The following is a 23,797-nucleotide window of genomic DNA, read 5'->3' on the forward strand; positions in this document are numbered from 1 at the left end:
AATTATAAGATATGATGAAAATAATGATATCTTTTGAAAGTCCATTTAATGGCGAGAAAAACGGTATTTGATATGTGTGGGTACAGTAAATGAGTAAGAGGAAAATGACAGCTAAACACAAACACTGCAAAAATGTAAAAATAGCCTTGGTCCCAAACGGACAGAAAATGGAAAAGTGCTGTGGTCATTAAGAGGTTAAGGTAAGGTAAAGGATTCAAAATAAATAGTGAACACATATATGGAAAAATATTTAACTATGTACAATTAGACACTGTACAGGGAATTCAGTTATGAGGTTTCTGTTTTTTTTAAATTATATTTGCTAGCTAAAATAAATCTAATTTGCCAAATAAATTAGAATTTGAGACAGATCTGATCTCTATGTAGTAAGTAAATTGGCTTATAAGTGTGTGACAAACAAAATGATTGATGAACTTACAATAGTGAGGATGTTATTGGTGCGAATATGTACCATATGTAATATTCTGATGTACCTTACACTGTTTATCTTTATTATGATCCTCTATATTGTTGGTTATCTAACAGAACTATCTTTCCATCATAATATTGACCATCCCTTCTCCTTTCATATAAAGAGGATTACCTGCTGACTTCCCAGCCTGGCTGGTACCATGATGTGCCTATTTTCTACCCAGTGGATCTCCCAGTGACAGAGCCACCTGTAGGGGGTGAGAATATTGATGCCAGATCTCCATGCCAGTGCATGGCTAATGAGGAATGAACCCACACCTTGGCAATGTGCTGCATTAGAATGAATTGATGGGCTGCTATAGACTCAGGCATGTGTGCACTTGCAGATTTACGTCTGCTTCTTTCCTGAGGATGCTCTACGTTCTGTTGCCTTGCACTCTTCCTGTCTTTTAGACCACTTGTCTCTTGCTTTTTTTTTTTTTACCAAGAAGCGTACAATACATTTTATGATGCATTAGGCAATAAATTAAATTTGCTTAAAGAAATAAATGTAAAGAGTATTAAAGGGCCAGTATACTGGAAACATTCACATACTTTAATTCATTAGAGCATGTTATTTCAACACTAGTAACCCTGTATGAGCTTCAGAAGCTGTGAATGCTTAGGAGTGCCTTCGGCATTACTCAATCCCCCTGGACTTCTCCGACAAGGATGACTGACAGCCTCTGCTGGTGTTCAGCCAATCGCACAAGCAGGGGTGGCATTGCACAAGCATTGGATTGTGCAATGATAAATGGGGGCAGCGTATTGCTGCCCGCAAGCTGTAATGCTGAGCGGAAAAGGGCAACATTTTTTAGGATATAATGTCCCTATAAAGCAAGTGGCTTTTCCAACAATTATATAGGGCTAGATTACAAGTGGAGCGCTAATTTATCCCATGCCCACAAATGGGCAAATTCCCCCTTTTTACGTGTGCGCAATAAATAACCAGCCATTACAAGTGGCTGGTTATTGCTACCGCGTGCTTGCTGTAGCAATTAGCGCTCAAAAAATTATCCAGAGGTCAGACTTCTGGTTAATTTTTTAAGTGTCCCCTAATTGCCCTCAAAAAATGTGTGATGTCCTTTTAAAACATAAATAAAAAATTAGCATTTAAAAAAAGCACTAAGCAGTTTTTGGGGGCTAAAGTGTGTGGTTGTGGGGTGTTAGAAGAAAAAAAACGGCACTAAAAAGTGCCTTTACATTGCGGTCTATGGGGACTATGTTTTCCCAGTAAATATATATGTATATGCTTATATACATATATATTTATGTGTTAATATGTGTATATACAGATATTAACATATACACTTATATATATATATTTATATTTGCGGCCCATCGCTGTGTGACTTACCCCCTTTGCTGTGCTACTTCTCATTTCGTGTCTCACTGCATGAGAATGAGGATCCAATTGGAGTCTATGGAAGTGCACTCTCGTAAGTCCAATGCTTCCTTGCAATGCAAATGCGAGGTTGTGTTCGCATTTGCACCTCACTTGTAATACCAGCGCAATATTTTGCGCTCAACTTGTGATCTGGCCCATAATGTGTTATAAAATATATGTTTCTTAAAATTTATGGGGTTGTTTTTATTATAAATATATTTTTGGATATATCCAGGAGCTTTATGTTTCTTAATCTCTGTGATTTCTAAGTGCCTCCTTTCTGCTCCTACATCTTAAACTTGTATTATGCCGAGCAGTATGTATTTGCCTGTGCTCTATCACCTGCAGAACCACATTCCAACTACTGGGCTCAATAGCAGTCTCTCTTGTCTTGTTTTTTTTTCTTCTTTCCTGGTTGCTATGCTTTAGCAGCATGCTGACAAACATATATAATATTATATATATATATATATATATATATATATGTCTTTATATTATAATTTCTGAATTAGTTTATACCTCCTAGCGATTGTTGGTATCAAATTTTATAACATCAAATTTTCAGATTTTTTTTTTTTTTTTTTTGTCAATCAAACAATTATTGGAAGAAAACAAAGAAACTGCCCAAAAAGAAACTGATCTGCTGCCTATATTCCTGAACGATACCTCCAAGGACCAATGAGATTGAGTGCATCCTCCAGAGCCACCTAATACTAATATTAATAACTGCATTTCTTCTGTTTGATTCTCATTTGCCTTGAGGAACCTCTAACATCAAGAAGAGAGCCTGTACAGCACTGCACCAAATAAAATAACCACTTTTTTATAATTCAGTTAGAGCAAGCAATTTTAAAACAAAAAAGAAAAAAGTTTACATTATCAAATTGTGAACAGTCTTTTTATATACATACTTTGTGAGGCACCAGCTCATAGTATTGTTAACATATATGAGACTGTGATTGGTTGATGGGTGTCATATGATACAGGGGGCAGTGCAGTAGCGGACCTACTCCACAAAGGGCCCTGATGCAAGATTTTTTAGGGGCCCCCAATGGTAACTCAGTAGAAAGCAAAAGTATTAATATACATTCTCCTCTATATAATGATTTTGAGGATAGATGGACAGATAGATAGATAGATAGATAGATGCTAGCTAATAGGATAGACCTACAACCTGCACTAATAAAAGGCTTCTTTGCATTAGAATTGTAAACATTCTGCACACACATATGTATAGACTGACTGTTATGGGCCCCCTCCAGATCTTGGGCCCTGGTGCGACTGCACCTGCTGCACCAATGGTAGTTCCACCCCTTGGACAGGGTAATGAAAGGAAATGTTGAAATTGTTATATTAAAAAAAAAATAACTAGTGCATTGTCCTTTATAATGTATTTGCTGTATTTAATTGCCCATTAATTTAGGTCTCACTGACACAAAAGGGGTAGAAATATTAAATTGCTTTGTGAAGTAGTGAATCACTCAGAGATCTTGGTTACATGATTAGGATTTTGAGTTATTACCTACCCTTGTTTGCTTAATAATTCAAGATAATGAATTAAAAATGTTTTATTCATCAAGCCTGCTTACCACAAGTTGCTAACCATACAACCTCTAAGGCTGCAGAGATAAAACACCACAAACTTGATTTTTCAAGCTGATTGACAGGCCCTGCTCTTGTGCTATTGGTAAGACTAGAGCTGGGGGTGGTGCTCCACAAGCAAATATTTGTCCAATATTAAGTGTTACAGTGTCTGCTGCCAATTTTTTGCAAAGACTGGAAGATTGGTCTTTGACTGCCTGCTCATTAGTACATGGAGCCCATACCCATGGTCAAAACTTGATAGGCAAGATGTCAAAGGTGGGATGTAATCTATGTAAAACTGTACTTACCTGATATATATTGTATAGGTAAAATTCACCTGTAGTCACATAGCATTTAATTATTTCATTAAAGCATAATATTAGCAGAATAATAAACTTGGTACAAAGTAATGGCTCAGTTATAATATAATAAATCTGAAACTCCATCATTTCTGTGGCAGAAAACACAGCTACATTTGTTATGTGACAGCAACAGGATTTTGTTTGCCTTTGTGTAACTGTAACCTTTTTACTCTCTTTTTAACCTTGGTATAAGATACTGAATTTGGTTGTTTTTCTTTTAGTCTCGATATTTTGTTTATCAGTGTAGTAATAGTTTTAGCTTTTTCTTTAAACCTGTTTAATCACATTAAAAGGGGATCTGACAAATTCATTGAACATAACACAATATGCTGGAACATATAGATGATGTGTGACAAGTATGATGGGTGACATGATTTTTTATACCAATATCAATTCAATATGCATTATTACATTTCTGCCTAACTTCCAGCCAGTGTGGCATATAGGTCACCATCTGACTCCCTTAGCACAGAAGGACCTTGATTGCATTGCTTGAGAGCCAGCATACCGTGATCTGGGGAACCAGTAGCCACACACAGCAGATATTTATTTGGATATGGGGCTAACAGAGGGTTGCTGGGCAAGGTCCTCTGAGGTTATAACATTTACTTAAAAAGTGTAGCGTTTTTTAACACATTTGTTTAAAATCTGCATACAATTTTAACAACATACAAAGAAATTGCTTTAAGAGGACATGAAACCTAAAGTTTTTCACTCATGGGTCAGATAGAACACACAATTTTAAACAAATTTCCAAATTAATTCTATTATCAAATTGGCTTCATTCTCTTGGTATCCTTTGTTGTATGAGCAAAAATGTACAACATACATTTAAATTCTTCAATTCTTGTATAGATGTATAAATTAACTGCAGTAAGTAAAACCTGCCCCTGCCTCATATAAATAGAGAAAAGAGAGCACTCAGAGTATCATAAAAAGGGGGGGGGGGAATCTCACGTTTTACCTCAATTCTATTGCAATACATTTATAACAGTAATTGTGAGTTTGGGTCGGGACTGTTCATGGTACCTCTGAAATCATTGTTATACATTTATAAAAAAATAAAAACTGGACTTAAAAATCTGGATAATAAACTAGGTTTAATATACTGGATTTGAACGCAACAATTATAGATTGAAGTGGTCCGTAAGTAATTGTTATCATTGTTTATAAATGTATTTTGTGTTTCATGTGGGCATGTTTGTTACATTTGCAAATCATGTTTTAATTTTCTTCTTTTTAATTATTTTGCAATATGTTTTAGATCTGAATGAATGTGGTCTAAAACCTCGGCCTTGCAAATACCGTTGTATGAACACATATGGAAGCTACAAATGTTACTGCCTGAATGGTTACATGCTCATGCCCGATGGATCGTGTTCAAGTAAGTTCATGAAACGCAGCTTTTCAATCTAGTTTCGCTTTGTTATTCTGTTATTATTTACTGGCAGTGACTCTTCCTCTCTGTAGGAAATATCTGAAGCTGGCATAGACTTTGGTTCTCTTTGCTCTATAATTTTTCAAATAGTCTGTGTCTGTTTGTTTTGTTTATCGATCAAGGAATGAACTTTTGTTGGTTGGGATGTTGTTGATATTTGTTTATTTAGGCAAGTGTCTAATTATAACATTATGTAGGCAATTTGCAGAAAAACACTTGAATGACCATGCAGTGTTAACCTTTTGGCTGCCATGTTGATGCAACATGGTTGCCAGGGATTTAATGGGAAACACCACATTTAATTACAAGACTAGCTATGAATATAAATATTAATTACAAGGACATGAAACCCAAACTTTTTTTTCCTCATGATTCAGATAGAGCATGCAATTTGAAATAATGTTTTAACTTACTTCTATTAACCAATTTTCTTTGTTCTCTTGGTATCTTTTTTTTTTTTTTAAAACAGGGGCGTAAGCTTAGGAGTGTGCTCGTGTCTAGAGCACTATTTGGCAGAAGTTTTGCAAGAATGTTATCCGTTTGAAAGAGTACTTGATCGCAGCACTATTTCTTGTCATATAGTACTTAAAGGGACATGAAAGCCAATCTTTTTCTTTTGTGATTTAGAAAGAGCATGTCATTTTAAGCAACTTTCTAATTTACTTCTATTATCTAATTTGCTTCATTCTCTTGATATAACTTGCTGAAAAGCATATTTAGATATGCTCAGTAGCTGCTGATTGGTTGCTGCACCTAGAGGCCTTGTGTGATTGGCTCACACATGTGCATTGCTATTTCTTCAACAAAGGATATCTAAAGAATTGAGCAAATTAGATAATAGAAGTAAATTGGAAAGTTTAAAATTGCATGCCCTATCTGAATCATGAAAGTGTAATTTTGACTAGACTGTCCCTTTAAGACACCTACATAGGCCTAGTTTCTAATTATGTGATACATTTTAAAACAATATCTCTATTAACATCTTTGGAGACTTTTTGTTACCATCTGTTTCCAAACTTTACCACCTCAATGAAAACCATAGGCCATAGTAGGTAATAACATGGGAACAAAGTACATTTGAAAATAGACGTATATTGGAAACCTTTTTTTTTAATTGTCTGAATAACAAAATAAGTTTTTAGGGTTTCATATCCCTTTAACCTTTTATTCATTGTAAATGTATTTCTGTGTAATATAAAGCTTGTGTAACTAGCCAGAAGAAGTTTGCTATTAAAAGAAATGTTGCCTATGTGAATAATACAGTTCAGAGCAGAACGTTAATCTGACAAATTGCCGCCATTGATAAAATCTTGATTTCCATATGAAATCTCATGCTTGAATTGAATACAAATACACAGTACAAACTATACATGCACAGTAAACGTTGAAATGAAGATTTTCGCATGCTGTGTAAGTCCTTTTGGCACGCTCATTGGTAGTTTTTATTTTATTTGAGAAAGCAGGTTGTAAAGCCAATCAGATACGGTACCTGCTAACCTGAGGATACTAAGCAGAATGCCTGAATTCAAAACTTCTATAACAGCCTGTTATGTATGTGATGTACACGTAAACTTGCATTAAAATTCATTTGAGCATTTACTGTCCTTTAAAGGGAGATGAAACCCAACATTTTTCTTTCATTATTCAGACAAAGAATACCATTTTTTTTTTAAATTTCCTATTTACTTCTATTTTTAGATTTGTTTCATTCTTGTGTTATTCTTAGATGAAGAGATATCTAGATAGGTAGTGTGCACATGTCTGGAGAATTACATGACAGGAAATAGTTCTGTCATCTAGTGCTGTTGCTAATGTATTGCCATATCGTGCTGCACACTCCTGAGCGTTTACCTACCTGCTTTTTAAATAAGAATAACAAGAAAACAAAGTAAATTTGGTAATAGAAGTACATTTGAAAGTTGTTTTAAATTGTATGTTCTATCTGAATCATGAAAGAAAAAATTGGGGTTGCATGTCCCTTTAAGTTGATGCTTTGTAATACTATTATATCATATGGTAGAAAAAAAAGAATCATATTAAGTGGTTAAAGATACAGTAAACACCTTGTAGAAGAGACTGGGCTATGTAAAAAACAGATTAACACCTTGTTTTCTGCAGTTGTTTTTCAATAGTTAGACTCTACCAAACACTTTCGTTATTTAGAGGAACCAATCTGGAGTCTGAATATGACAGGGCCTTGCCACTATCATTGTGTTAACAAAATCTCCACTGTTTGACTTCAGCAGTCATAACAAGGGATATGTGACAGGGTTTAGGTTTGTGAAGCCCGTCAGGTGCTTTTTTCAGTTTTCACGATTGAAAAAATACACTTAAAGGGGTATGAAACCAAGTTTTTTTCTCTCCATGTTTCAGATAGAGCATGTGGTTTTAAACAACATACTCATTTATTTCTATTATTAATTTTAATTAATCTCTTGGTATCTTTTGTGGAAAAGCAGGGATGTATGCTTAGGAGCCGACCCATTTCTGGAGCACTATATGGCAGCAGTTTTGTGAGAATGTTAACTATATACAACAGCGCTAGTTGGCAGCACTATTTCCTGACATGTAGTGCGCCAGATGCCTACCTAGGTATTTCTTTAGCACAAAATATGATAATAGACGTTAATTGGAAACTCTTTTGTTAAATGGTCTGCTCTGTCTGAATCACGAAAGAACATTTTTTGGGTTTCATATCCCTTTATACTACACATAAATGGTGCAAAATAAATAAAGTATATTGCAAAGCTGTTTTATGATGCATAATTAAACATTTAAAACTTCATTATATACACATTACACAGAAAGTCACTATGTACTTATCTAAAACGCTTGGCTGCACATACAATGTTATATTTTCTGTTTAAAAAAGTTAGAAGAAATCAGATAAAATGTGATGATTACTTTAAAGGGATATGAAACCCATTTTTTTTCTTTCATGATTTAGAAAGAGCATGCAGTTTTAAACAACTTTCTAATTTACTTCTATTATCTAATTTGCTTCATTCTCTTGATATACTTTGCCAAAAAGCATATCTAGATAGGCTCAAGTAGCTGCTGACTGGTTGCTGCACACAGATGCTTCGTGTGATTGGCTTACCCATGTGCATTGCTATTTCTCCAAAAAAGGATAGCTAAAGAATGAAGCATATTAGATAATAGAAGTAAATTGGAAAGTTGTTTAAAATTGTATTCTCTATCTGAATCATGAAATAATTATTTTGGGTTTAGTGTTCCTTTAAGGAATATTTTGAATCAATGCAGAAATAGATTGCTTCAATAAATGATACACATCTGTGCTAACACTTTCCTCTAGATGCACACACTTGTTCCATGGCAAACTGTCAATACGGCTGTGATATAGTGAAGGGAGAAGTGCGCTGCCGATGCCCCTCCCCAGGTCTGCAGCTTGCGTCAGATGGAAGAACGTGTGTAGGTAAGTGCTGCAACGACTATATTGTCTGACATCTGCTTACGGATTCCAGTTTTACTTCTGAAAGTGCAAGTTAGTGGTTTCATTTGTGTCCAGACCTTATGTTTGTGTGACCTTTGTTTAAGGCCTCAGTGTCTAACGTTACATTGTCCTTAGCACTTCCTGTAATAGCAGTTCTATATAAAATGAAAAGTGTTACTTTCCTAAATTAAACAGAGCTGACATCTGTTTGTATCCTTTGACATTTTGGCTATAAATATTATTCAAACTGATTACGTTTTCCTAGGTCACAGGACAGGATTTTACTTTTTAAAGCCTAGTGGATTGCATAATTATTCACTCCAAGGACTTTTGGGTGTTTTGTTATGTTACAGTCTCGAATAGTAAATTATTTAAAGTTAATGTCAAGTTAGCTATATAAGCAAAAGTGAAACGATAGTATTGAAAAAATGAATGAGAGTTTTATTCATGAAATCATTAGTAGATACTTATCTTCAGAGATATTTCCCTATAAACGCTACACGGCTAATATCTGAAGCTCCGGTTGCCATTTTGAGAATTTGATTGACAGATGAATCATCCGCAATCAACTAATCGTTGTGCCCCCCCCCCCCCCCCCCCGGGAAACAACGATTAGTTGATTGCAGATGATTAATCTGTCAATCAAATTCTGAAAATGGCGACCGGAGCTTCAGATATTAGCCGTGTAGCGTTTATAGGGAAATATCTCTGAAGATAAGTATCTACTAACGATTTCATGAATAAAACTCTCATTCATTTTTTCAATACTATCGTTTCACTTTTACTTATATAGCTAACTTGACATTCACTTTAAGGGGACATTCTAGTGTGATAATGTAATGTTTTATTTAGTTAGAGCATTTTATATTTAAATTAATGTTTTTATTTCACTAGTATTTAACCCCTGAAAGGGAAAACCCCATACTAACATTAAGACTACTTTTCTATAACAAAGCAGACATTTACCTAAAGGGACATGAAACCCGAAAAATCTTTCATGATTTAGATAGAGCACATACGTTTAAACAACATTCCAATTTACTTCTATTATCAAATTTCCTTTATTCTCTTGGTATCCTTTATTGAAGGTGCAGTAATTCACTACTTGGAGCCAGCTGAACACATTGGGTGAGCCAACAAAAAGCCACCAATCACCAGCTAGCTCCCAGTATTGCTGCTTCTGAGCCTACATAGGTTAGTTTTTCAATTTTACCAAGAGAACAAAGTAAATTTGATAATATAAGTAAATTGAAATTTTTAAAAAGATTGCATGCTCTATCTTAGTCATGAAAGTTTAATATTGACTTTATTGTTCCTTTAACCCCACTATAGATATTAATGGCAGGAATACCCATTAACAATACACTTGGAAAGATAAGCAAAGCAAGGTTCCATTCTGTTGAAGCATGATTTTGTCTTTACAAAATGGGCCCTAGTCATCCTCACCAGGATGTGTAAATCTAGACCATTAACTGGCACATTTCATCATAACACACATGTGTAACATTTCACTGCGATCCTTTATAGAGCGCTAACATTTTAGCTGGTACATTTCACTTAGGTAGTTAATTAAGAACATCATTGTGGCCCACCTCACTCACTTCACTATCTGCTGTACAGAGCTTTACAGCATTTTCTTACGCACTATCTATTATGCATTAGAAAATTGTCTATTGCTGGTCTATATGTGGTTGAAGGGACATAATACTCATAAGCTAAATCAAGTTGAAACTGATGCAGTATACCTATTTCTAATTGACAGAAATGTAAGCAGTGGTACAGAGGTCTGTGCTAATGATGCATAGGTACAGAACAATATAAAAATCATAAGAACAGAACATAATGTCATCACTTGTTATTTCATCTTGTTGGGTGTTAGACCTATACAATATACTATGTAGTTTTATTCTGTGATAATGTTATCTTATAAATAGTTTTAAAATCATTTAATACTGTTTTGTTAATACTATTTAAAAGGCTCTACATGGCAAATCAAGAGTAGTTCATGGATGTATCTCTTAATAAAAACAACCGGTAGAATTGATGTATGCTGTGGCCAATTAGAGATAGATTTAAATTGGTTTCTACTCTGAGCTAATCAGATATTATAGAATGTTCTATGCTCAGGTGCATTTCACCATGCTTAAAGGGACACCATAGCTACTCAATCACTGTAGTCACAGAACAAAGCACAATAGTTAATAAAAAATAATCACTTAAATAGCATTTGTCAAATATATATTGAGAGCAAACTTGCCATGACTTTGCTGTCCTGTCCTGATCTGTGTAGTACGACCATAATGTTCCCTCTCCACTTAGAACACTATTTCCCTATGCTCCAAAGTCAGCTGTAGAACATGGGTACAGCCACCTGATATCACTGGCTATAATAGTATTGAAACACCTGGTATGGGTACTAAATGGTCTCTTGATGGCAAAAGGCAGGGGTGAGTGCTCAATACTAATCCTCTTTGATCTCACTGCTGCATTTGACACAGTGGACCATAAAATGTTATTAAACGCCCTGCAGGATATCTGAGGGCTGGGTAGTACAGTTAAAGGGACACTGAACCCAATTTTTTTTCTTTCGTGATTCAGATAGAGCATGCAATTTTAAGCAACTTTCTATATTACTCCTTTTATCAATTTTTCTTCGTTCTCTTGCTTTCTTTATTTGAAAAAGAAGGCATCTAAGCTTTTTTTGGTTCAGAACCATGGAAAGCACTTGTTTATTGGTGGGTGAATTTATCCACTAATCAGCAAGAACAACCCAGGTTGTTCACCAAAAATGGGCCGGCATCTAAACTTACATTCTTGCTTTTTAAATAAAGATACCAAGAGAATGAAGAAATTTTGATAATAGGAGTAAATTAGAAAGTTGCTTAAAATTCCATGCTCTATCTTAATCACAAAAGAAAAAATTGGGTTCAGTGTCCCTTTAAGTTGGTTCAATTTCTTTCTTTCTGACAGAACCCAGAGAGTGTCATACAGAGTACGCATCTCTGCACCTGTCCCCTTGGAGTGTGGCGTCCCATAGGGCTCTATCTTATCTCTCATGCTTTTAGTATTGTATATACTGTCAATGCCACTGGGAGATAACATAAGGCAACGTGGCCTAAACTATCATTGTTATGCAGACAATATGCAAATATACATCTCTTTCAAGCCAAATGCAAATGTTCCAAAAGAAATAGTAAATACTTGTCTTCCCGGTATGGATGAATGCCTATTGATTGAAAATAAACCCTGACAAAACAGAAGGACTTGCAATGAGCAGAGGTTGCATGATGAAAACTAAGCTGCAACAAGGCCTACTAATTAGTCTAGAATGTAGAGTATCAAAATCCTTAGAACTAGTAAGAAATCTTGGTGTTGTGATTAACAGTGACATTTACCTGAAACAATATATATTAGCGACATCCCAAGCCTCATTATTAGCTAGTATCAAGCACTTGATTTCTGCAGAATATCTTCCATCAATCATCCACGCTTTGGTGACATTGCAATGCACTTTATTATGATCTCCCCCAAAAAACCTGTGCTATTATAAACAAGAAAACCCTTAAAGACCAGCAACATACATGGTGCAGTGCAATCGTTAAGGGATTAAATATCTAACTTATGTAAATGTACCATGTGAGTCCAATCAGGAAAAATACACTATATAAGCTATTATTATTATCATCATTATTATTAGTAGTTCTAGCTGTGCACAGTTTAATGTGTACAACATAGAAGAAAGTGTAGGGACATTAAAATATGAAACTTCCCGTCCCAGATAGCCCTAGTTGATCACTATTCCTGCATAGGGAACCCATGTTTAGCTACCCATGTAGCTAGCTTTAAACTGGGTATAATATCAAATGAAGTATATCCCTCACATTATATGTTGCAGCCGATCAGGACATCGTATTTCTTAAAAACATTCCTTCCATTCACTTTCTATTTTGATCATGCTTGATGTTATACAAGATAGAACATGTGTAGTTATTACAATGATACCCTAATACAAGCATCAACCCAGTGTTGGGAGAAACATCTACTGAATATAACAACAGTGGTTAAGCAGTGATTTCTGGCTATTGAGTGAAGTGACCCATAAGCGGATGATGACCTGTAAAGAGAAATGATGTGTAGGAGGATAAAACATTGACCTTATGCTTGGAAGTTCTAATATGCAACATGAATTTAGTGTTCAGTGAAGAATATCACATTCATATATACAGTTGTAATGTCTTTGCATAGAAGTACTTTTGCATTTTAAATATTTTTAAAAAAGTGATATAAAACTGCACAATACACTTACGCTTAAGATCAACATTAGGCTGCATAAAGTTAATACAGAGATACATCAAACAATGTCTGGTTCTGCTTTGTTAAATACCATGCTTTTGTCATGCTGAGTAACTTTATTTATGTCTTTAAAAATCTCTGTAACAGTATATGTTCCCTATTTAATTTATGCAATGTTCACACAGCATAACACCAAGCTAAGTGCTGGATACTGAATGGAAGTCAGAATTCAAGTTGATTCAAGATGATCCTTATAAAGAGTGCAAATTAAAAAAAAAAATCCAATTTACTTCATGTGACAAATTTATAAAGAATATCAAGACAAACAATTGAAGTAAATTGGAAAGTTTTTATTTTTAAAAAACAGTATGCTTTATCTAAGTAATCAATTTTGAATCATATGTCCCTTTAGCTGCGAAAATTGTAAAAACAATAAACAATATATTCAAATATTTTCTTCAGATGTTGATGAATGTGCGACTGGAAAAGCTGTTTGTCCGAGATTCAGAAAATGTGTCAACACGTTTGGGAGCTACATTTGCAAGTGCCACGCTGGGTATGACCTCATACATGCTGCTGGGAAATATCAGTGTTTTGGTGAGTACAAAAGTGTTGCAGTCTTTTTAATACTGAGATCTTCTGAGTGTTTTTAGATTACTATATCGACATTGCAAATGCTTGCTCAAAACCATATTTTCATTTTTTTTTTACCTGGTTAAAAACCGAGATATAAATATTTATAACTAGAGCAAGCTCTATTCAGATTGTATATTTTGCAGCTAGTCTGCTTATTAACATTACATTTCCCATAATGCGCTTCAGTATCTTTTCTTTGTCATAGCCCTTAAACTTGTTTAAAATGGTGGTGATTTACTTCCCCAGGAATTAGCTTCAAAATTCCAGTACAGATCTTGAAATGAATTAGGCTCAAGAAAGTGAAATATCTTCCAGTAAAGTTTATTGCTAAATGGAAGATGCTCAGAATAGAGATACAATTCCATAGTATTTTAATAAATCTTCACATGCAAAATACAACAACAATACAGCAACCGTCTCCACAGAAACTGCCTAAAGACAAATATTTCAATTTATTTGAAAAATAACAAAACAAAATATTTGCCTTCACAGAGGTTAACAGACTAACATCATATTAAAGTAAAATGAGCAAAAATGAAAATGATATCCAACATCCAATAAGTTATAAGCAACAATATAAGTTGTCCAATTGAGTATTGACTAACAAGTCCCCAAGTTCTCAATCAGGTACGAGGAGAAATGCGGTGGAGAAAGGAGGTGTACAATTTAAAGACGTCACTTAATTTTAATCCAATCATCGTAGTCTATTTCTGTAGTGTCTAAAAATGATCCAGTCCACATCATGTATTTTGTTCTCTACAGTTATGAAGCACATTATAATACACATGTTAGCATATGGAGCTGCACATAAAGAATGCTCTATATAGTTAGTACTATAATACCCAGTACTTCATAGAAACATGTTACCTCCAGTTACAAATATATGTTTCAATATCTATTTTTATTTTGAAAATGTTCTCTCATAGTCACTCCCAGTCTGTCCCCCAGCAGACGGTTAGAGGCTGCATCTGAGTACCATGCCGCTTGTTTTACTTATATTGCAGCTCCATCAGCCTTTTGTTAATTAAAATAAAATGGTGGGAAGAACAGCCACAGGAAGGCTGGCCTGGGGGCGGCTATGTGCTTATACTTTAATTAAAAATAAATAAAAATGAGTAATGGGTAATTAGTGTATAACATGTTTTTAAGAATGACTGGAAGTGCTGAATTACTGTTAATACATCACTCACTGCCATACTTCCTTAAAGGAAATTTGTGCAACTATATTCAGACTTGAAAGTTAAAAAAGAGGGGGGGGGGGGGGAGACTGAAGGTTATTTATTTGTTTTATTGTAAATATGCAAGAATAGTCTTAAAATCATTCTGCTTGTCTCCCTACAAAGGCCAAAAAGCAAACACTGCAACCTGCAAATGCTACAATTCCAATAGCTAGTTTAGGCAAAATACAGCATCTTGAAAACCTAGATTGCAGATTTTGTTTTTGGCCTCTTTAGGGAGTGTGAGACAAAGCACACTTTTTACTCATAAAGGTGTTTAATGTCTCTTTAAGAATTAAGTGTTCATTAAACACCTTTGTGTAAAAATTGGGCTTATCCCACACTCCCTAGAGAAGCCAAAATGCAAATGGTGTAACCTGGGTTTTGTTCAAAATGGTGCAAATTGCCTAAACCAGCTCTGTGATTTGTAACCGAAGTTACAGAATGTGCCTATAGAAAATGAAGTGTTAGTGCAGGTGACTACACATTTCATAACATTTAGCTTCTCCTATCATTATTATAAAAATAAACACATTGATATCAGTAAGTAACGATGCTGTCTTTTGTAATAATAGCCAACAAGTGTAGCTTTTACCTGTTGCCATGTACTGTACATTTTAAATTTAAAGGGATAATGTAAATATTTTTGGCACCAGCTATTTTGTCTTTGTGAATTTCATTTTGTGCTATAACATTTATATGTTTACAGATATTGATGAATGTTTCACCGGTCAATATCAGTGCAGTAATTATGCACGCTGCTATAATACACCAGGATCTTACAGGTGTAAATGCAACGAAGGGTACAGAGGAAGTGGAATTGAATGCACACGTAAGTCATTTCCTTTTTCTTTATTTAAAGAAGAGACGTCAACATTAAACTTTAATGATTCTGATAGAGCGTACAATATAAAAAAACGTTTCCATTTACTTCTATTATTACCTATTGCTCTTGGTCTCCTTTATTGAAACAGCCCTTTTCCATAAGGACATACAGAGATAGGCTCAGGAGTGTGCACATGTCCAGAGCACGCTATGTATAACATTCTTAAAACCATTGTTGCAAACTGCCATTAGATATGCTTCATACTCTAACTTCTGGACCTTCAGAGAAAACATACAATAAAGTTCCCTATCTCTTATAATGCGGTGACATTCTGAAAGTTCGTCATTTACAAGTCACTGTTTAAATACCTTGGGCATTGTAGTTAGATGACTTTACCATGCAAAGCATTTCAAAATAGGTGATATATGGAGCCTCAGAGTGGCCACACAATATATTTTTTATACATTGTGTACACAATTTACTAAAGTGTGAGCACTATTTACTAAAACTTGTATTTTATACACATCTTATTTATATGTTTTATTTAAAAAAATTATCTTAAAAATATGAACACTGAACTAAAGTATGTATAATATATACAAATATATGTAATTCACTTAGATACAGTAATTGCATTTGTGTTCTCTACAATCGAAAAAGTGTTATTTATTGTTCATTGTAAATACCTCAGCTCTTTGCATTTATCCAAACCATCTTAAAGGGAAATGAAACCCAAACTTTTTCTTTTATGATTCAGAAAGCACATACGCCTAGATTTAGAGTTCTGCGGCCAAAGGGGTGCGTTAGCTACGCATGCTTTTTTTCCCACGCACCTTTTAAATACCGCTGGTATTTAGAGTTCACAGAATGGCTGGGTTTTCAGTGCGTTAGGCTCCAAAAAGGGAGCGTAGAGCTTTAAACTTTTTTAATTTAGAATAGGGTAGGGCATTTTTTTATTTTGGGGGGCTTTGTTATTTTATTAGGGGGCTTACAGTAGGTGTAATTAGTTTAAAATTGTTGTAATATTTTTCTAATGTTTGTAAATATTTTTTTTATTTTTGTAACTTAGTTCTTTTTTATTTTTTGTACTTTAGTTAGTTTATTTCATTGTATTTATTTGTAGATATTGTATTTAATTAATTTATTGATAGTGTAGTGTTAGGTTTAATTGTAGGTAATTGTAGGTATTTTATTTAATTAATTTATTGATCGTGTAGGGTTTAATTGTAACTTAGGTTAGGATTTATTTTACAGGTAATTTTGTAATTATTTTAACTAGGTAACTATTAAATAGTTCTTAACTATTTAATAGCTATTGTACCTGGTTAAAATAAATACAAAGTTACCTGTAAAATAAATATAAATCCTAAAATAGCTATAATATAATTATAATTTATATTGTAGCTATATTAGGGTTTATTTTACAGGTAAGTATTTAGCTTTAAATAGGAATAATTTATTTAATAAGAGTTAATTTATTTTGTTAGATTTAAATTATATTTAATTTAGGGGGGTGTTAGTGTTAGGGTTAGACTTAGCTTTAGGGGTTAATCCATTTATTACAGTAGCGGCGAGATTCGGTCGGCAGATTAGGGGTTAATAATTGAAGTTAGGTGTCGGCGATGTTAGGGAGGGCAGATTAGGGGTTAATACTATTTATTATAGGGTTATTGAGGCGGGAGTGAGGCGGATTAGGGGTTAATAACTTTATTATAGTAGCGGTGCGGTCCGCTCGGCAGATTAGGGGTTAATAAGTGTAGGCAGATGGAGGCAACGTTGAGGGGGGCAGATTAGGGGTTAATAAATATAATATAGGGGTCGGCGGTGTTAGGGGCAGCAGATTAGGGGTACATAAGGATAACGTAGGTAGCAGCGCTTTGCGGTCCGCAGATTAGGGGTTAATTATTGTAGGTAGCTGGCGGCAACGTTGTGGGGGCAGGTTAGGGGTTAATAAATATAATATAGGGGTCGACGGTGTTAGGGGCAGCAGATTAGGGGTACATAAGTATAACGTAGGTGGCGGTCGGCAGATTAGGGGTTAAAAAATTTTTATCGAGTGGCGGCGATGTGGGGGGACCTCGGTTTAGGGGTACATAGGTAGTTTATGGGTGTTAGTGTACTTTAGAGCACAGTAGTTAAGAGCCTTATAAACCGGCGTTAGCCCAGAAAGCTCTTAACTACTGACTTTTTTCTGCGGCTGGAGTTTTGTCGTTAGAATTCTAACGCTCACTTCAGCCACGACTCTAAATACCGGCGTTAGAAAGATCTCATTGAAAAGATAGGATACGCAAATGACGTTAGGGGATCTGCGGTATGGAAAAGTCGCGGCTGGAAAGTGAGCGTTAGACCCTTTCCTGACTGACTCCAAATACCGGCGGTAGCCCAAAACCAGCGTTAGGAGCCTCTAACGCTGGTTTTCACGGCTACCGCCCAACTCTAAATCTAGGCCATAGAGTTTTGAACAACTCTCCAATTTACTTCTATTGTCAAATTTGCTATCCTTGTTACAAAGAATACCTAGGTTGGCTCAAGAGCAGCAAAGCACTACTGGGAGATAGCTGGTAATTGTTTGCTGCACATTTATGCCTATCTTCATTGGCTCACCCAATGTATTCAGCTAGCTTGCAGTAGCACTGCTTTTTTAACAAAGGATACCAAGAGAATTAAGCAAATTTGATCATAGAAATAAATCGGAAAGTTCTTTAAAATTGCATGCTCTATCTGAATCAGGAAAGAAAAAAAATTAGTTTTATGTCCCTTTATATAACAAAGGGAAAGGGACTGTGACAGACGCTGGAAGGTGTTTAACTGTTACTGAAACAAACACAAGACTTCTGTCAGAGGAGAACTATAGAGGCCCATAGATGGTCTCAATGCAAGCAGTGATAGAGGACAATTACTCAGCCTGGCTGTCACAGGTGCATGAAACAAGTCGTGCGCACAATTTTAAAATCAAAACAAAAAATAAAATTGTGTTGCCACTCCGGAGCTCCAGTAGTGATATGGGGTTGGTAGCATTTTAATGTCTTAAATATATTTCAAGCATCATTTTCAGTGTGAGTTTATACTACAGTATTTTAAATACTATAAAATGTCATCAGGAAATGAAAGCTACATAGATCCAGATAAGCTGGAAATCTCCAGCATGATAAACTCTGAGATTATGTGGTTATGGTGATGTGGTTCCTAAACAATCTCCTCCTGCATTCAATAAAATGTTCCACAAGTTTCCTCAAAGATAGACTTGGAACGGACACCAGCAGTTTACATTGATAGTGTGACAAGGCATGGTGCAACACAGACAATAACATAAGCCCAAACAGGAAGTAACCATCATGTAAGCCATCAAGAATAATATAAACACACTATTTATACTTTGGGTCAACTGCTTTATGCATTTTATGACCTTAAGGATCCACTAGTCTGATAGTAAAAGAATTCTGAAAATGCTTAATAAGGGTCTCCAGATGTTTTGTTTCCATTGTCAAAATAACATGAAAGCCTCTTTAAGATTCTGAGTTGGATTGGGTTTCTTGTTTGGAACCAGGATAGGGGCTTTTTAGAAAACACTTTGTATGTTTGTTAAAATACTTCCTCTTAAATTAATGGGATACATTCTTTTGCTTTCTAATTTTTTTCTTTCTGTTTTTCAGCAATCCCAAGAGTTATGATTGAACCATCAGGTCCATATAACTTTATACCAGGTAAAGATAATAATAGGAATCCAATAAGAGGAAGTGGCAACAATTTCAGTGGCAGTGAAGGAAGCAGCAACAGGATTCCAGACTTTGGTGGCAAAGGACATCAGAATCCCCCTTCACAACCCTTTTTTACAGCAAAGCCTAGTCCAAAGGCCACATCAAGGCCAACTACAAGACCATTACCCAAGCCTGTGACAACACCTACTCCAAAGCCAACAACAAGACCTCCTCCTAGGCCTTTTACTAGGCCTCCACCCAAACCTGTGCCCAGGACCACACCTCAACCTGTGACAAGGCCAGTGACCAAACCAGTGACGAGGCCACCACCCCCGCCAGTGACCACTCCAGCTCCGAAACCGCAAACCACCACTACCGCACTTATAACAACAAGGCAAGCAGTTGTTAACACAGAACTTGATAGATATATCACATTAGTCACTAGAGCTCCAGATGATAACAGGATTCAATCAGAGCCTGATAAACCAAGAGGAGATGTATTCAGTGAGTATTTCATTATTATATTTGCTTGTTTACATTTTTGCTTTTGAAATTAAATTGAAACTCATATAGAAGATGTCCGTAAGAAAGCAGGTATCCTAATTTTAATATTAATAGCTGAGTGATGTAACTTGGTCATCTGATAATTACAGATCAGGCCTCCTGCTGTGTAAAGTGATACTAGAGTTATTAGGAGCATGGGGAAGAGCTGTTTTAAGGAGAATGTTAATAGATATTGTTCTGGTTGAGTGCCAGCTTCCTTCAGTACATACCAACCATGTAATTTGTTTTATCCCTGATTAAGATCCCCATAGAGACCACTCAGCACTCATTTAATAATGTCAAACATGCCACAAAGAGAAGACGCTTGTTACAGTTGTAACATTGCAAATACAAAAGCATTTAAAACTTTAAAACATACCGCTTGGCAAACCTGTTCAATTGTCGTTATTTTATCCTTCTGTAGTGGCCAATCAGGAGCACACATACATGAGCACCTGCACTTGTCAACCAATCGCTATGTGTGCTATTGCATGGTGAGGGTTGATAATCCTGCAGGACATTCTCCAGCCTCTTTGCAGCATTGTAAACAAATCACAATTATCAGAGTTACTTTACAGCAAAAGCAGGCTATATATTTAGGCCTAGATTACAAGTGGAGTGCATTGATAGCTTAGGGTGCTATCGTCTTTGTAAACTTTAATTAATTAAAGTGCCCCTGTTTTTAAGATTATTTTTTGATACTGGGCTTTAATTCATTAAAGTTTACAATCACTTTAAGGAATCTGCAGGCCTTTATATATGAATGTACCACTGTCATCTGATAATATTCATTAGAACATTCACACTATTAGATATGTGGGAATACGAACAGTTCTGTGGTTTATTTCCTCCAAAAATGGTTTTGATTTTGTTCTAGCATTTAACACTGTGATTTTTTATTTAGGAAACTGATCCAACTCTAAAATTAGACTTTACAGAGAATAGAAATGAAATCATTTTCTGGAAACACAGACGTTCGGCTCTTGCCCACGCATAGTTAGCAGTCTGCTGTCCAAAGCTTTAGTTTCATACGGTTTTAAAACAATCACATTGTGACTTTTGTTTCTTTACATTACTCACTAGGTATTTTTGAGATCTTTTCATAAACTGTAGTATCAGTTTAAAATTCAGCCACAACTTTTCTTATAAATGATGCTGTGACGTTTAAGAATATAATCCCTTTCCCCAGTCATACAAGCATCTGAGAAAGGGTTTTTGGTCTCATAATGTCCCAACATTATGGTATAATTTTCTTGGTTATGCTATAGGCTCTTTGGGAATATCCAACTGTAGCAGATACTTCTGTATCTTTGTCTTCTAGAGTTAAATGTAATATACATGACTGAGCTTAGAAACATACTTTTATAATATGCTCTGACTCACAACTAAACCACCTTGGAAACAGAGCATTAGATTGTGAGAACAAAAAGAATCCATCATTCTTCTGACATGAAAAATTGCCCACTGTGACATAAAAATCAATTTTCCTAGCCTGGTGCACTGATACCAAACGCATTGATTTAAATCAGCCTTGAACCCACAAGAGGATGGCATGAAGTTTTTTTGAAATGTGCCTAGTTTGTAACATCAAATATAAATATTGGCTTTATTTTATCTTTGCTAGAAAACATTACAGAAGAGAAGAAATAATTTGTTTTATTTGTTATAGATCAACTGAGAAATGGTAAAAACAAATATTATTTAAGAGCAACTTACCACTTGACCCTTATGCTAGCAGCAAAACCCCATTTTTTTCCTTCTAATTTTTTTTAAAAACAATGCTACTTAGATAGATAGATAGATAGATAGATAGATAGATAGACAGACATACATATAGATAGATTTGACTAATAAAGTTTAAGATTAAAGTTGCTGTTTTTGTTTTTTAACATTTAATGCGTTGTACTTAAAACTATAAATTAAAATAGTGATTGACTGAAAAATCATGATTAGCAAGAAAATGTAAACATATTTACCTAATCAGTAATAACAATTGTCTAATTCATTTTCAAAGACATCTACCCAATATTAGGATAGTTGTGCCATATAATCCCAATACCAGGTGACAACATTTTGTACAAATGAACATATACATTTTACTGTAGAATATCGATGCATATATGCAAAAAAAAAAAAAAATTGCAAAACTTGTTTATGATTTATTATGCTAACTTTTCCCACTGTCCCTAAAGAAGCTGGACTGCACACTATAAACCTTTGAAATCTGTCCCTGAAATATTCTAGTCACTAATTACTTTATAGGTTCCGATGCTCATTTCTATCTTTTCCAAATTAGCCACAGTAAAGGAGATAATATAAACATACTCAAAGGTCTTTTAAGGGGTATATCCTTGAATTGTGAAACATATTAAATATGCAAATTACTCTTTTAAAGTTATTTTCTATGCAGATAATTTGCAATACACAGTATTACTGGTGTTGTATACTCTACATGCATAAAATTACTTTTATGTCCTTTCACAATTGCATGTTTAAGGATTTTGAAAATCAAAGTTAGTATTTAGCAGAACTGCATTAAAGGGATGTGAAACACAACATTTTTCTTTCATGATTCAGAGAGAGCATGTCATTTTAAACAACTTTCTAATTTAATTAGATCATACATTTTTCTTTGTTCTCCTTGTATCTTTTGTTGAAAAGCACGGACGTATGCTTAGGTGCCTGCCCATTTCTGGAGCACTATACGGCAGCAGTTTTACAAGAATGTTATACATTTGTCAGAGCACTAGATGGCAGCACTATTTCCTACCATGTAGTGCTCCAGATGCCTACCTAGGTATCTCATCAACACAGAATATCATGAGAACAAAGCAAATTTGATAATAGAAGTAAATTGGAAACTTCTTTTAAAAATGGTATGCTCTGTCTTAATCACAAAATACATTTTTTGAGTTTCATATCCCTTTAAATAACCAACCAAGCATAGCCATATTGTTTTATATTAAACTCCAGTTTGGCGCTGCTTACGACATTTTTTTGAGGCACTCCAAGCCACAGTATATTTAATTTTGTTTTCTAGCGTGGGAATTCTCATTTAATTGTATAGCAAAAGCCTGTCACCTTTACATGCATACAAAGTATCACTGTGCCCTTCTCATATTCATTTTGTAACACAGCACATTCCTTTAGGCAGCCTAATTGCATTTTTTGATAAGACTGTGCTAAAGGTGACTGTGAAAAGTTTAGTGTGGGAATTCCGCCTGTTTCAGATTTGGAAACCTGTCACGTTGTGCACCTGCATAAAAACCATATGGAGCTGTTACAAAGACCTCCCAGATTAAGGGTTTCATGTCTAGAATATCTAATTCAAAATAGTTATTTAAGTAAATGGAATGAAGAGTTCTAAAGTAGTTTTATAAAGCAGGATTAGTGCAGTTTCTATTGTGAAATAGCAGTAGGAGGGCCTGGCATTAAGTAACCTGGAATTTATTGTTACAGAATGTGGTAGACATTGTTAGGATTCCTTACCTTCTTATAAACGTTTTGTAACACCCCAAAAAGACTCAAGTTCCATGTTGTTAGCAAAATGAACAATGCCCTCAATGGAGGCTTTTTCAGTGCACTTTTCCTGGTATCTGTCTATTAGCTTATTGGTATGTGTTGGATTGCACCATTTGTAGTTCTTTAGCTATCTGTATTATTGAGCTGCAAGTTAGTTTCGCTGACTGAGAAACTGCCTTTCTGCAACCCAATCCACCTATCAGTGTAGAGGTGTCATTATTTATTATACCAGGATAAAAAAATCCAGCCAGCCAATTCTCCTTAAAGGTGTAATAAATAGTAAATAAAAGCTAGATATAATGTAGGGATGGGCGAATGTTTCGCAACATTCGAAAAATGAAACGAATTTTAACACGTTCGTTCGAA

The 23,797-nt window shown here is 35.0% G+C and overlaps 1 protein-coding gene across 2 annotated transcripts in view; it reads left to right on the forward strand.

Moving 5' to 3' along the window:
- NPNT (nephronectin) overlaps positions 1-23,797 on the forward strand; it is a 148,082-nt gene that overhangs the window by 104,761 nt on the left and 19,524 nt on the right. For both annotated transcript variants that reach the window (XM_053703513.1, XM_053703514.1), the window contains 5 exons: positions 5,069-5,188; positions 8,559-8,678; positions 13,452-13,586; positions 15,552-15,674; positions 19,322-19,870. In XM_053703513.1, coding sequence (XP_053559488.1) covers positions 5,069-5,188; positions 8,559-8,678; positions 13,452-13,586; positions 15,552-15,674; positions 19,322-19,870 — 1,047 coding nt within the window. The remainder of the gene's footprint in view (positions 1-5,068; positions 5,189-8,558; positions 8,679-13,451; positions 13,587-15,551; positions 15,675-19,321; positions 19,871-23,797) is intronic.

This window comes from Bombina bombina, chromosome 2 (assembly GCF_027579735.1).
Source record: "Bombina bombina isolate aBomBom1 chromosome 2, aBomBom1.pri, whole genome shotgun sequence".
Lineage (NCBI taxonomy): Eukaryota > Metazoa > Chordata > Amphibia > Anura > Bombinatoridae > Bombina > Bombina bombina.